Source organism: Notolabrus celidotus, chromosome 15 (genome assembly GCF_009762535.1).
Source record: "Notolabrus celidotus isolate fNotCel1 chromosome 15, fNotCel1.pri, whole genome shotgun sequence".
Taxonomy (NCBI): Eukaryota; Metazoa; Chordata; class Actinopteri; order Labriformes; family Labridae; genus Notolabrus; species Notolabrus celidotus.
The window spans coordinates 25024452-25039697 of record NC_048286.1 but is presented as its reverse complement, the minus strand read 5'-3'; the positions used below and the strand labels follow the sequence as shown (position 1 = coordinate 25039697).

At 39.7% G+C, this 15246-nt stretch overlaps 1 protein-coding gene across 2 annotated transcripts in view; it reads right to left on the bottom strand.

Annotated features, from left to right (window-relative positions):
- Positions 1 to 15246, bottom strand: part of LOC117827146 (low-density lipoprotein receptor-related protein 8-like) — a 140997-nt gene that overhangs the window by 7282 nt on the left and 118469 nt on the right. For both annotated transcript variants that reach the window (XM_034703640.1, XM_034703639.1), the window contains 5 exons: positions 10485 to 10603; positions 9934 to 10073; positions 5110 to 5251; positions 4215 to 4367; positions 773 to 1048 (listed from right to left, as the gene is read on the bottom strand). In XM_034703640.1, coding sequence (XP_034559531.1) covers positions 773 to 1048; positions 4215 to 4367; positions 5110 to 5251; positions 9934 to 10073; positions 10485 to 10603 — 830 coding nt within the window. The remainder of the gene's footprint in view (positions 1 to 772; positions 1049 to 4214; positions 4368 to 5109; positions 5252 to 9933; positions 10074 to 10484; positions 10604 to 15246) is intronic.

Genomic DNA, 15246 nt, shown 5'->3' with positions numbered 1-15246 from the left:
ATCCGGGAGTTTTGGCATACTGCAGATTTTGCTCTTGTTCACATACTACTTACTATATACTGAGTTTTGGCCCAATCAGTAAGTACTGCTAGTATAGTAGTTGGTTTCGAAAACAACCATTGTGTGACTGACCTTTCAGGCCTACAAAAATAAAAAAAGGAGTCTAACCTACTACTTGATCTGATGCTGACCAGCAAAGTTGATAGTGTTTAATTGTTTCAGTATGTCAGTCACCAAACATACCTCAAAATAGAATACCTTAGAGGTCTAGTGTATTATTATTCTGATATTATCTGTCTTTCACAATTAAAAATGTGTCACTACTCTCCATTTAATTAACTACTTGACCTGGAGAGATTCATGTTGACCTATCTATTCTTCAAAGTGATTTGGAGGATCTTTTGGTTTTTGGCATTTTTTGTAATCAGCTCAGATAAAAATAATTTAAAAAAAAATTCTTCTTTAAAAAATATTTTCTTCTATTTCCTTTTTTTCTTTGCTTTGAAAAACTGAAGAAAAATGCTGTTTCAGCAACGTGTCGTTATTCGTCTGATATGCTGCAAGTGTCAAAAATGAATATATATAAATGTTCAATCTTCTTGCCCAGGTCTTGTTTGTGAGTCATGAAGAGGGATAAGTATTAATTTCAGTCTGTTTTATAACCAGCTTAAACTAGTCACAGGAGCTTTAAGAGGACTTATGTAAAGTGTTGGTCGTGTTTTCAGTGTCTTCACACACAGGCACACATGATACGGATTCACAGCTCACTCACAGTGTTGAGAGACACTGCTGTCCCCTGCAGGTGTGGTGGACACGACCATAGCAGTGGCAGTTGAGTGAGAGCCCAGGGCCTTTGATGCTTGTGATGACAGAGGCTTCAGAGTGGAGAGGGGTGTGACGGGATCTGGGGCACCAGTGGGAGCTGTGGTCAGGTGTGGGGTGGCGTCTGCCTGTGATACTCCCCCCGAGGGAGGTGGGAAGTCTTCGGTGACAGAGCTGGTGTCAGGAGGAGGTGAGGATGTTGGTGTTGTGTCGTTTCTTGGTTCTCCTGGAAGAAAGGATGAGAGGACAAAAGAATAGAAAGCTTCAGCTAAAGAGATTGAGTTATTGTAGGAGTGATGGAGCCATGTACTGCGCAAATAATGGACCTAGTCACTGTCACCATTTAGATTTTGTCTGCCTCAAATTTGAGTTTGGCTACCATGTTTGTTTTATGGAGGCAGAAGATATCATATCTGAAGGGGAGGGAGAGGAGTGAAGAATTTGCAAACCGAACAGTCAATACCTGTGGATAATTCAAAAGCTGTCAGTGAGTTTATTTTCCATCACGTGTGGCCGAGAGGGAGATTCTATTTGAGATAATAAGAATGGCTGTTTTGATACTGGGCCTAAAGGGACTTTTTTCCACTTGGAGCCAACCTTGAGTGGAAACTGGAGGAACTTTATTGGCTTTACTTTTCAACACCTGAGGTTGACACTTGGTTGAAGCACCCAAAATTGTAGTTTCAATTCTGGCTTCTTTTGTCAATAAACTTGAAATAGTGGTTTGACATTTCCTGCAGAAAGTTTTGGTAACAAAGAGAATCTCTGTTTACCCTCCGCCTCTTAAATTTACAGCTACAGCCAGGATATGGTGAAATGAGAAACAACTTGCCTCTTTATGATTAAAGGTTTAATACCTCTGTCCCATTTACTCTACAGCTAAACAGTAATCAATCCTCTTTTCTTGCAGTTGGTGATTAAACCATAAAGGACCCCAGTTCAGTTCTGGTAAATACTCATGACTTTACCTCATTGATGTTGAAGTATTGTTAAACATTCCTAAGTAGTATTTATTTGGTTTAAGACTGAGCTACTTTGCTTTAGTAGGACTGTGTGGGTGTGACTGAATGTGAACAAACAGAACCATTAATAGGACAAATACAGAACCCTCTCATGTGTATATATAAAGCAGCTTGTTGTGAATAAATGTTCTCCAAGGTTATTCATACTCAATTATACAACAGCTCAATCTTCAAATCATGCACAGAGTACTTCCTTTGTTTATCCTAGTACGCTTCTTTTAATCAGACTCATTCATGATTTCTCTAATTATAATCTTTGGAAGGTCAGGGGTTCCCGCTGTCCACATTCATTATTACAATCGATATGTTAAAAAGCAGACCACCTCTCCTCCAATGACAAAACACCATCACCATTATCATGAAGCAAAATGTTAAAAATTCACAAGCTTCACAGACGTAGCATTTGCTCAAGGGATGTTGTGCAAACTGCATTTTACCATACAGTGGTGGTCCATGTAGTTGTATTCACTGCCTGCATATTTTAACTTTTAACATTAAATATTGAATTACTATATTGCTTGGAGGTTAAATATTTAATAATTTAGTACTAATTACTACCTCCTACAAATAAAATATTGATTGTTTACACATTCTCTACCTCTTTGAAAAAATCCATCAGACCAATTATTAACTGTAATAAACTTCAGGAAGTCGATCATTACTTTAATCTCCTGTGAGGAGTCTTACACCTGCAGTGAAACACTCTCAAATTAATACCCACATCTTTACTTTTTACTAATCTTGTCTTGCACATTATGCAGATTTTTTTTCTTCTGTAAAACAAATAAATCAGCACACATCCGCTCTACAGAAACCAAGCAAAGGTGTAAATCTGAAAAAGGTAGAACATGTAGTGGCCAATCAGAGCTTGGGATTTCAGCTGAGAAAATGTTAACTATATTAACGATCAAAATGTAAACTGATAAAGATAACTGAGTTTTCTAGTTTAGAGATCATGATGATAACTGATGCAAAATGTCATAAGAAGAACAACTGTCCTGGTAAAGACAAGGACAGAGTAGCTGTTGCTCTGTAATGTCCTCTGTTTTAGTTCAGGACTCAGACTCAGACTCAAGCCCTGATTTGTAGGACTTGTTACTCGTCTCAAGCATAGCTGCAATCAAACTCAGAAGATGGAGAGGAGGACCAAGACATAATCAAGAAAATATATTTTTTATTATTTTTTATTTTATTGTAATAATTTATTTAGTTTGGAGCAAGAGCTGGCACTTTCAGAAATATTTCCTGCCAGGATGAATGAAGACGAGCCATGAACCGTGTGTTTTGCTTTGAGAGGTGATGACCAGAAAAGACAGGGAAGAACTCAAACATTAAGAGACATCTTTCCAGGATGCATCCAGGGAAGAAAGTAAGAAATGAAAGTTACTTGGACTTAAGGTAACGTTTTCTTTAGCTAGCTGCCTCGCTAAGCCTAACATTTGCCTCTAGAGGGATTTAACTGGCCCTGTGATAGGTTGGCGACCTGGATGTGCCCTGCCTTCCGCCCGAAGTCAGCCGGGATAGGCTCCAGACCCCAGTGACCCCAAAATGGGATTAGCGGTCATGATAATGGATGGATGGATGGGATTTAACTGCTAGCTATCAGATGTTTTGTTAGTTAAATTCAAAGTAATAGCAGGTAGGCTTACAGTGATTCAACTGGAGCAGAGACAATGAGTGTGTCTCCCAATCAAGAGAGGGTATTGGCTCAGACACTGACTTGACGTTTGGTGCTCTACTATAACCCTGGTATATCGCTGTTTTCTCCTTATTTTTAGAACTTCATCTGGATTGGATCCTTGATCCAGTCCAGAGGTTGGTGATGTGATCTTCTGTTTTTCGGTTTTAAGTTCCAGTTTTTTAGAGGCATTCTTAGCCTACCTATCATGAAATGGACTCTGACCTGGTGGCAGCAGTGACGGCCATTAAAAATAACAATCCAGACATAATCAAACTGATGTTCTTGCTTGCTTTGCAGCAGATGTTAGTATTGATTTCAGTCTGTTGAATAACCAGTAAAAACCTGATATCTGAAAATGTTGATGTTAATTAATTTGATTAAACTGGAAGCAACATAATCAGTTGTCAAGTCCTTTATGCCTGTGTGTGAAAGAGTGTTTTATCATAAAAGGTCTGATTATGAATGTGGGTATAATTTTAGTATCTAGATTGGGATATCAAACATTTTAAGCACTAGTCAGGCCACTTCCTAAAATCCTTTGAGTGTCTGCCCAGATGACCGTCAGCTGAATAAAAGCTTTCTTAAGTGATGCAAAACTGATTATCTTCTCAGTAAGTGCTGCGGCGCTCTGCCCAACAAATCCCTTTAGGTGTTATTGATCATTAATTACTCTCAATAAACACGCTCACCTGGCACACAGCCCCTCATATCTTGCCCCAGGTCCTGTCCATCGGGGCAGGCGCAGGTGTATTTGGGCGAGTGTTCTGTAATCTGTGGAGCCTTCAGACACAAGTACTCACAGCCTCCATTCGCCACACTGCCCAGATTACAGCTGTCAGGGCCTGGAGACAGAGACATGGAGAGTTACACAGTTATAGTTCCATAAATAAGATTATCACTTATTCAACATCAAGCGACAGCAGAGAGCCAGAAAGTAACTCTTTTTTTTTATTGTTCCCCGTTGTGAACACTGATAAATTCCCTTTCAGCAGAGCCATTTACTATGAGTAAACAAAATCTAACAATACAAAGAATAACATCTGGAAACGAGAAGAAACTCGCAGTAAATATTAACCTGTTCCTTTGCTGATGTGCCAAAAACCACTCCACTGTGTAGTGTTGTATAGAAACAAACAAAGACAGGTGATGAAATATAGTGAATGGTTAAAATATAAATGAGTAATATAGTAAGACTCCGCACTGGAGGGATGACACAGAAGAGATAGACATAATGAGATATTCATGAAAACAGACACACAAGAACTAAAAACACAACCATCACATTCATGATTAAAATCTTGGTTCAGTTCAACTCAAATCTGGATTGCCCTGTTAGAGAAAACCAGGTTAGAGGCAGAGCTTATGACAGATGTGTGAATGTTCAGCTGCTCTTCACACTTTGATCACTCTACCGCAGTCACACCCCTCACCATCATTTATTCATGTGCTGGTCTGACATGGACCCACAGTGGGAAATGTGGTCGCAGAGATGCAACTCTGTGCTTGTACAGTCACAGAGAGGGGAGGATAATGAACACAGTGCAGACACACACGTAAAGTCCTTCACTTGTGCGGCACACAAACCTTCTGGCTGTCGGAGTTGGTGGAAGACCACAATGTCATGGGGGTCGTTGAGGTTTTCAGCCAGCGTCTGGACATCCTGACCTGTAAGCCTGTTGGCCATGAAGACCGACGCCGTGTCTCGGTCCGTCCAGTAGATACGATCCTGAAACACGGGGAGGATTATTGTCTTCATACGGATAACTCTTAAAAACAAGTTCACAAGGGATGTGTTCAGCTTCAACTCAGGAAATTCTGAAAGTTCCAGTAATTACCTCTGAAAAAAAGAAAAAACTGAAACAATTACAATCAAAAAATCTATATCATACGGTTTAAGAAGTAATATCCAACAACAACAAAAACAAAAAACAACAAACAAACACATAAAAAATATGCATACCCAACCACCTCACTAATCACTTAATGATCTGAACATCTAAGAGCTAATGGTGCGGGGAACTTTGCACACATTCAGCGATGGATGTGGAAAAACCTAAATTGTAATGTCAAAGATCTCTTTACTTTTCATGTGACCCCATCATCTTGTTCAAATTTAGTTCAGCCCTTTTAACACGTGAACTCCTAACCCCTGCTAGATATTTTTAGGACATTCAAGCCCTGATGCTTCAGGAACTTTCCATTCACACGTGCACTTCACAGCAGAAGATTATGTGTCAGAAGTGCTCTCACAGCTTGAAGTACTCCATTTGGTTTAAGAGTGGAAAGATGGCTGGGTAGTGCATGCAGGGGAAGGGGAATCTATTGTAGAGCTAATATCATTACAATACGAAAAGAGACAATTTCTACTATACAAACAATACACTTTAAACCAGTATTCTGACAACACGCTTACTCCAACAGTGTGTTGATGCAATTTTTGCAAGGGACCACAGTGTACGTATTTTCGGGTGATTTGGGGGAGCAGGGTGATGAACTGTACCAGCTGTACATGACCAGGCTACCTGTGAAGGCAGACAAAGTCTGCATGGGTACATCTCAACTTCTTTCAGTAGAGTTTCAGCGACTCCCTTCTGGTTGCAGGCAAAGATATCTCAAGATCAGAACAAACTGTGCAAAAATCTAATTTATCCCCATGGCAATAACAACTACGTAGACTAAGAGATGTGGACTACATGTTCAGTACCACAGGTATTAATTATTTATTTATTTTATAGATGTTGGTATACATTAATTGAGATGCATCAGACCCAGGGTACACTGACAACAGCTGCTATAGATTATTATAAATATTTTTCTTGTTTGTTTAATGTAGTCTTATTGCAAAACTGAACCGTTTTTGTGCTATGCTGTACCACAAATTGCCTCTTTCAGGACATTCAAGATTTCCAGGTCTAAGTCTGCACCAGTTAATTATCTAAACATTTACCTGCTGCGTTCACACATCGGCTCAGTACTACTCCCCTTGGGCGTTTTACAAGAGAAAAAGTCCCGATAAAGTCTGGGAAACAACTTTGGCTGCTTACGTTCACACATGCAGCTCACCTGGTCAGAGGTTTTAGGAGTGCAGAGGATGTGTGACAGGGACTTTCAACCAATGCTTAAACTATAGAACAAGTGGTGACCTCCAGTGTTGACAAAATAAACCAATGCAGAAGTGCAAAAAACTGCAGTTCATAAAGTGTCCATTAGAGGCTAGCTGCGAGAAGTGAGTAATTCCCATTAGGTCCCATATTAATGTGCGCATACTAACAAAACAGAAAACAGTTTTGAGTGTTTAGCTTAGTTATTTATTCCTTCACATTGTGCAAGGGATGATTGCAGTTTTTCATGTATTTCCTACATTGCAGCAACAGGTTTGCATTGTCATTTTGAGCATGTGCCAATGCATATCTTAGCAGCTAGCTCAAGGCGCCACCATTTATATCCTTCGAGGCTGTGAACTCACCATTTCCATCTAAACCTCCTTGTGATTCAAAAGAAGCTAAACAAAAGCTAGCCCATATTGCACAGCATTTTTCTGTTTATAGCTAAATGTTGTGACACAGCTGATAAATTCCTAGAAGTCACGTGTCTCTGAGAGTCCTTCTCTTTAAAAGAGACTCAACTGATTCACTCTTCATGCTCAGATGACAGGAAATTAGTGAATGAAAAAGGATGAATAAAACATGAGTAGTCATCTGAAGAGAAAGCGGTAAAGAACGGGATAAATTACCTAAGAAGAGAGCAGAAATATAAAATGCATAACGTGGGAGAGCAAACAGCACTAACAGCTGTAAATACTCGGCTCAGTGTACTCACACACAAGTCTAATTTATTTGAGGAAAAACAATAGAGAGAAAATTAGCGCCTGTGAAGTATGCACTGATAAATATTTTCCGTCACACAGAGTCTAATTCATTATCTTCTTGTGGGAGAGAAAGTGTGTTAATTTGACATTTGCTGCAAATAATGTGAGGGGGTGAATGCATCAAGGAAATTAATATAACTCAGTTATGATTTCACTCAACTAAAGCAGCCGTGCAGAAGTAAAAAAAAATTGGAAATAAAGGGGAGTATTTCACCTTGGTGTGGAAGAAGATAAAATCCATCCAGTTATGTCCCTTCATGGGTTCTGATTGGTCTTACATGATTAAACACATCTAAGAAATTTTAATGCTGCATGTAGTTTATACATTGTTCTGTTTGCTTTGTTTCTCTTGTTTCCTTCAGACAGTGGTTTAAAAAAAGAGTAATAAAATACATCTGACATTTCCTGTGGTTGCCTTAGAAACTACAGACTAATGTGGCTATGAGTGTGTGCGTGTGTGTGTGCCTGTGTGCGTGCGTACGTACGTGCGTACGTGTTTGTGTGTGTGAGTTGAGTCAGTCACTGAGTCAGCCCGAGATGGTAATGTGATGTACACTACAACCTGCTCCACTCAGTAATACAGAACTGGTGTGTGTCGAACAACCTGAACAGGAAGGTCACCTTGTAGTCACATCGGGGCAGAGAGCAGAGGAGCTCAGATCGATTCTGTTTTACACCAGAGGGGATTTATCATCGTTTTGTGAGGTACGCTACACTGCTTCCTGTAGGGTTGACTAACAGCAGAGTACAGTAGCAAAAAAAAAAAAAAACATGGAGGTTGTTCTCTGATGGCTTTACTCTACTGGAAATGTTATATTTTAGCTGTGAGAAAGACTGCATAAAATAAAATAAAGGTAACTGAATTATTGACTGTATATAAAGATGGATGAGTCACTGCTTCTTTTGTTTAGGGCAAGGTATTCCAGCTAACCTTAATTTTTTTGTATTTTTCCATTTAATTAATTTGGCTCTGTTTATTTGTAGTTTCCATTCAAATTGTATTCAAGACACAGTTCACTGTGATACCAATGACTGGACAGAACATCTATCAAGAAAGAGATAAGATCAAGACTTCCAAGATTTGAAACAAAGGCACAACATCATTCATCTACGTTAACTTAATTACCATGGAAAACTTTAGATATGCATCTCCTTTTAAAGTGTTTTAACAACCAGTGAGGGAGGGAAGATTGGCTGATTGGAGAGTCAGAGACGGAGAGAGGGCAAGGAGCTCACAACACTCAGTTTCCTCAAATACTGTGGTTTGGTTGGTATAAACCTATAATTGATCTAAAGCTCTGTATTCAAACTCCAAATGGGCGCACTAGGGGAAACCTTCTATGTGCTCATAGCCTGGCAAAGCTGCCTGTTTGATTTGTAAATTATATAGCACATCACATTTGTCAAAAAGAAGTGAGGGAGCAGTGTTCTGCATATTTTTGCTGTTGTGTCTTCAGCTTTCTCTGCTGTGTTAAGTCATTGGCTCTATTATCAGGGCATGTTGTGTCTCATTAATGTCATTATGTTTTAAATTAGACAATGGACAGGCAATTTAATAATATCCCTGCAGTTGAGGGGGCTTACTCAAACTGGTACCGCCCACTCACACTCCTTTTGCAGTGAACTCAGTTTGAACTCGCACCCATCGCTGATTTAAGAACCTTTATCAAGGTGAAAGGATCAGATACAGCCACTTCTTTGGTGGCACCTCTTTCTTCTAAACATTGTAGTGCCTTCAATCTGATATTTATGGTCTGTTTTCACCTGCTTTAAAAAAAATCTGTTGAATGAAGTCTTCATTACTTTATTTTAATTGGTAGAGAGGCATCTGAATACAAGTTTCAGGACCTCTTTACTCACAAATGTAGCTCAAACCCAAATGGGATATTTTCGAAAAATCCTAGCATGTAAATCTGGTCTACTGCTGAATGAAACCTGCAAATCTGATCCCACTGAGATCATGTCCCTCTGAGAGGAGTCCCACAGGGGACTAGACCACCTGGGTGATGTCATTACCACCCATCTGCAGCTGTCTGGGACTCTGCTGCAGTGGCACCGACGCAGACTTCCAATAAAAAGAGTTTGTAAGCAAAAGCATGCTCGCACACCGCTATAGACACAACGAAGGAAACCAGGAGGCAGCATTTGTGGGATTTCTTGGCACACAACCAAATCTAAGTTTCTCTGATGACCATCATAACATATCACACACACTCACACGCACACGCACACACACAGGGAAGCTGGATGATGGCCAAAAAATAAGTGTGTTTGGGCTTTAGGCTCCCTCCTCCCTGTAGCTTTCTTCTGTTTAGTATGCTCTGCTTGTCAAACCCATTGGGGAAAAGGCAGCCCATACACATGGACACACATACACACACACACACACACAGACAGAGCATACAGTAAATTGAATTTAACTCTCATTACTTCAAACTCCCAGTCATACTGCGGGCCCCTGTGAGGTTGATGAGAGATGAGAGATTTGATGAGATGTGCACAACAAGGCAGAAATCCTTTAAAACCTGTTACACACAAACCTCAAACACAGCCAGAGCGTAGGGGTGTCCCAGTCTCTCTGCAGATGACATGTGAGTCCTGCGGTGAGCTCCGTTCAGGTCCACGCTGGCTACCAGGTGTAGCTTTGAGTCCACCCAGTACAGACGCTTGTTGGCTACATCTGAGACACGCAGACACACACATACGGATAAGACTTAAACAAGCTGAGTAGAGATTGATTGTCTTTGTGGTAAGCACTGATGCACTCTGACCAGCCAATCCCTTCAGGTGCTATTGATTACTTTTTAAAATGTCAGCTTCACAGAGCAAAGTTTTACTAAGTCCAGCTTTAAGTTCTGAAATACTGCATGTCATTCAAAAGAGCCAGATGAGATAACTTTTTTTTTTATCATCATTATTCAACATTCACCCTCATTTTGTAATCACTTCCAACCTACTGATACATAAGCTTAGTAAATGCATTATCTCTCTGCTTTGTGCACTTTTAAGGACATCAGCAATTGCAAAGAAAAAAAAGTCTAATATAGCCCCATGTGACATAATATAGACAGAAAAGCTGCTGTGCTCTCACCTAGAGTGATTCCATTTGGCCATTCAATGTTATCAGCCACCAGCACCTGTCGGTCCACTCCATTCATCCCAGCTTTCTCTATCTTGGCTTGCGTGCCCCAGTCTGACCAGTACATGAAGCTGGATGGAACAAAGAAAGCACATTTATTGTCACATTATGGAGTGTTCATGGAGTGCTGCTGTGCTGTGCAAGAACTGTGAAATAAATGATCTTACAATGCAGGAATATTGTTCTGTTCATAATGAGATAGCTGACATTTTTCTCATTTTCTTCAGGTTTGAATGATTAAATTCTGGTCTGCTGACATTGTTGTGCCAACAGGCCCTGTTGAGCATATCACGCTGGTTTGCATGGGGACATTTTGTCTGGAACTTTGCCATTGTTTGAAAAAGTTGTGGGTTTCTGTGCGGATGCTGCTCTGTGCTGTGCTAGCTGCTGTCGCACAACAAAGACACTGCTACCAGACTCAAGGGATGTAAGTTTGTATAACATTTTTTGAGGTACCAACAGATCAGATAGCATTCTTTTATATTTCTTATAAGGACTGCACAAACTTTGTTGTACCAGCAAGATGACAGAAATGTAGCGCTGCAAAGAATTATTTTTGAAATATGCAGGTTATCTTAGGAAAACTGTACAGAAGACTGCAACACAATCAGGCAAGGGTGTAGATTTTTCTGTCAGATGGTAGCTGAAAATACAGTTCTTTTCTAAAGATTGAACAGTATAGCAGAGGCATTATAGTCACTGGTTTTATGCTTGAGGATAGCATCTGTAAGATATGTGAAACTGAGGGTATGTGAGAGACAGATAGGAGACATGTTTCTGTTAATAACTTCAGTGCTGCAGTAATAAGTCATATAGGGGACAGAAGCAAAGATGTCTGCAGCAACATCAAGGAACTTTGTAGGGAGCTGTCCGTTCAGCACCACTACGTAAGCATTGAAGCCAAACTATGCAGTAACAAGGGGTCTGATTTAGAAAAGGATTGCATGGCTTTTGCCTGCTAAACCTGTGGAAATGAGACAATGACACTGACTAGTTCACTAGGCATACACAAAAAAGGTTAAGTGCACCACAAACTGCAGTGCAGAATAAATAGCATCTCTATGCATCTACAATATTTAGATGAGCCATTATCTATTCATTAGAAAAAACGTTCAATTCACAAACGCTCGTGCTAGAAGCAGTGTGCAGTTACAGTGAATTCTTGTATGTCTGCTGAGAGTTAGTGGTATCTGCGCTACAGTATTCATAAGGGATGACATGCTCAAACTCTCCAGTGATCCCAACAATAAGTCCTTGTCTGGATGACCTAAATAATATGTCTTTACATTAAGCCCGGAAATATTACTTTGACATTTTAAAACCACAGGTTTAATAAGTCAGGGCCTCAAATCTAGGCACACTGTCACCACATGTGTGGAGATGGTCTGGGCTGTTATGCATTACAGAAATGAGTCTCTTTGTTATTCAGATGAGCTGTTCCTCCTGGATCACTTCAAGAAGGAAGATTTGTAATAAATGATTAAACCTGAATCCCATCCACTTCACAATACGCTAATGAAAAGTATCCCCTTCCCATTCATCTCTTAAGATGCGCACAGATTTTTTGCTCTGTGAGCTGGAGAGTGCTCAGTGCAGCTCAACGCCACAAAGAGTGGAGAGGTCATCTCCACAGTCAGACACAAAACAAGAACAAACTATACCGAGTTATACCATCCAATCCTGAATAGTCAAAATCATCAAATGGCATACCTCACTGTGAACTCTTTGCCCACTGGATTTCTGTTATACAAAACACTTAGTAGCTGTATCTATAGATTATTGGGAAAAAATAATATCTGTTTTTGTGTAAATTAGTCTTGTATAATAATAATAATAACAATAATAATGATAATAATAATAATAATAATAATAATAATAATAATAATAATAATAATAATAATAATAATAATAATAATAATAATACCATTTATTTATAAAATGCTTTTCTAAAAACTTAAAGACGCTGCACAAAGGATAAAACATCATATAAAACAACAAAATAATAAAAACATGAATAAAATACATTTTAAGCAATCATATGTTAAAAGCATTTCTAAATAGGTGGGTTTTGGTGAGTGATTTGAAGGTGGACAGGTTGGGGCGGTTTCGAATGTTAAGTGGTAAGGCGTTCCAGAGGGTGGGGGCGGCGACAGAGAAAGCTCTGTTCCCCATGTTCGGTGCTTGGTGTCAGGTGGTAGGGAGAGGAGGTGGGCGTTGGAGGATCGGAGGTTAAGGGGGTGTGGTGGTGGAGCAGGTCGGTGAGGTAAGAGGGGGCCTGGTTATGGAGGGCTTTGTGGGTGAGGAGGAGGATTTTAAAATGTATGCCCTGTTTGATAGGGAGCCAGTGGAGGTTTGGGAGGACAGGGGTGATGTGGTCATGGGAGTGGGTGTGAGTGAGCAGGCGGGAGGCAGAGTTCTGGATATATTGTAGTTTGTTGAGTTGTTTTGAAGGAAGGCCGTAGAAGATGCTATTACAGTAGTCATGTCTGGAAGGGATAAAGGCGTGGATCAGGGTTTCAGCGGTGGAAAAGGAGAGAGATGGACGGAGACGGGCAATATTTTTAAGAAGGAAGAAGGCGGTTTTGGTGATGTGCTTGATGTGCTGTTCCTGAGTGAGATGGGAGTCCAAAACGATAGAGGTTATGAACATTTGAGGACGAAGTGAGGGAAGCATTGTGGATGGAGAGGTTGAAGTTGTTGGTGGTTGTGGTGAGGGATATCAATGTGTCTTTTTATGATGGTAAGAGCAGAAAGTTTTGATATATATTCAGAGGTCTCATCACCTTTTATTTCAAGCTTCTGTTTTTGAAGTTTTTCTTTCTTTTGCTTTCCATCAGCTCATTATGTGTTTATGAGAAGCACTGTTTTTGAGTTTGCCTTCATTTATTTTATCACTGTTGGAAAATGCAAATGGAAATCATGACAACTTTTGCAATTGTAGAAAGATGTTTGAACCACCACTTTCAAAAGCTTTTCCTGTCTGAGTCTGTATAGTTTGAATGGTTATTAGGTAATATCAGTCAGGATTCACTGAAGCAAAACAGAGATTAAACGGCCATTTCTATGTAAATGTTTATAATATTCAAAGGCAGAAGTCATTTGGTGTCACAGCAAGAGATCTGGGTGTGTGCTGGATAGCTGTTGGGGTTATGAATGGGAAATTAATGTGCATAAAATCTCACTGTGTGCACGCCTCAGCTTTGACTATGTGTTTGTTTATTTTATTTTTGTGCTTGTTTGTTTTCATCTAGCTTCTGATCACCAGAACAAAAAAAGCTGCAGAGACTGGCACAAATTCATAAAGCTTCCCAGATTAGGAGCAATCATCTAGGACAGAATTTCTAAAAAACTATTGAGTCAGGATGCTAAATGGGTCACTGGTGTGTTACTCTGCATTCCCGAACACAAAAACAACAGTTCTCTTATGTTAATGATTAGACAGGGTCCCAGAAGAGGATTATGTTTATTCAATTCATGTGTCTCAGGCTGAAATCACTTCACAAGTCTTAATCTGGGCCTCATTGATCGTCATATTTAATATTATAGAGCAGGCGAGAAAGTCAGTTTCATGATAGTATAGAGGAAGAGACAGCGTTATCCACTCAGTTTGACACTGTTTTATGCTAATGCACTGTAAATTATCATGTAAATTCATAGCATGCTGTTGGCTAATTAGCATACTGTTCGAAATTGGAAAGGAGCAGGTCAGCAGTTGATTGCATTACAATGAAAGACACAAACCATAGTCCCATGAATATAATTATTGTTATTATCCTGTCATTTGTATCTTCAGTATTGAGAACTCTGTAATGTGATCATACCATAAAGTTTGACAAATCTGTCTTTTAATCATCAAATCAAGTGTCTCCAAAGAAGAGAGAAAAATTGTGTGTCTTCTATCAAAGAAAATATTTTTTCTGTTGTAGGAGAAAAACTAAATCAAGCCCTGTTTTCAAAAGTAATTGTTATATTTTCTTTATAAATGCTTCCACATCTTCCCTAGATGTATCTGTGGTTGAGGATTCAGCACACATCATTGTGTCTCTTATGAGACAGCAGGTTGTCTTCTTATACAACAGATATATCGAACATCTGTTCTTCTGTCTTGATAAGGTCATACTTAGGGATGGGGATCTATATTAATCGAGAATGATTTAAATTAAGTCTTTATCAATACCCACATTAATACTTTTCCATTCTTGGTGGAAAAACATGACTCATGTTTCAAGTGATTAGGTACAAATCATAGACTGTATAAAATATGGATGTAGGATCCGTGACGTCACCCATCTGTTTCTGAAGCGTTGTTTTGAGGCCAATCATCGGTGGCAGCCACATTGCTGCTGTCGAGCCAGTGTGACGTAAAGAGGCGGAGTTTGAGCCTCCTAGTCAACAGCTACAGTGTTCCTGCCTGTCAATCAAGTAAGCTGTGCCTCTCATTGGAAGACTAGTAATCTCAATATGTTCGAAATTGCTGCGTTAGAAAAAAATTCACCCCCCTACAGTGTGTGCCGATCGAGAAATGAGCTATCCAGACTACACTCGTCTTTTGTACCAGGCTGTAAACATGTTTATTTCTGCTGTAAAGATTGTCTTTTTCCCATTCATGTGGATGTGACTTCCGGTGCTTCCAGAGCCAGCCTCAAGCAGATCCGCGCTAAAGTGCAGTTTTTAGCACTTCCGCATTGGACTCATATTTTTAGACCGGAGGTTG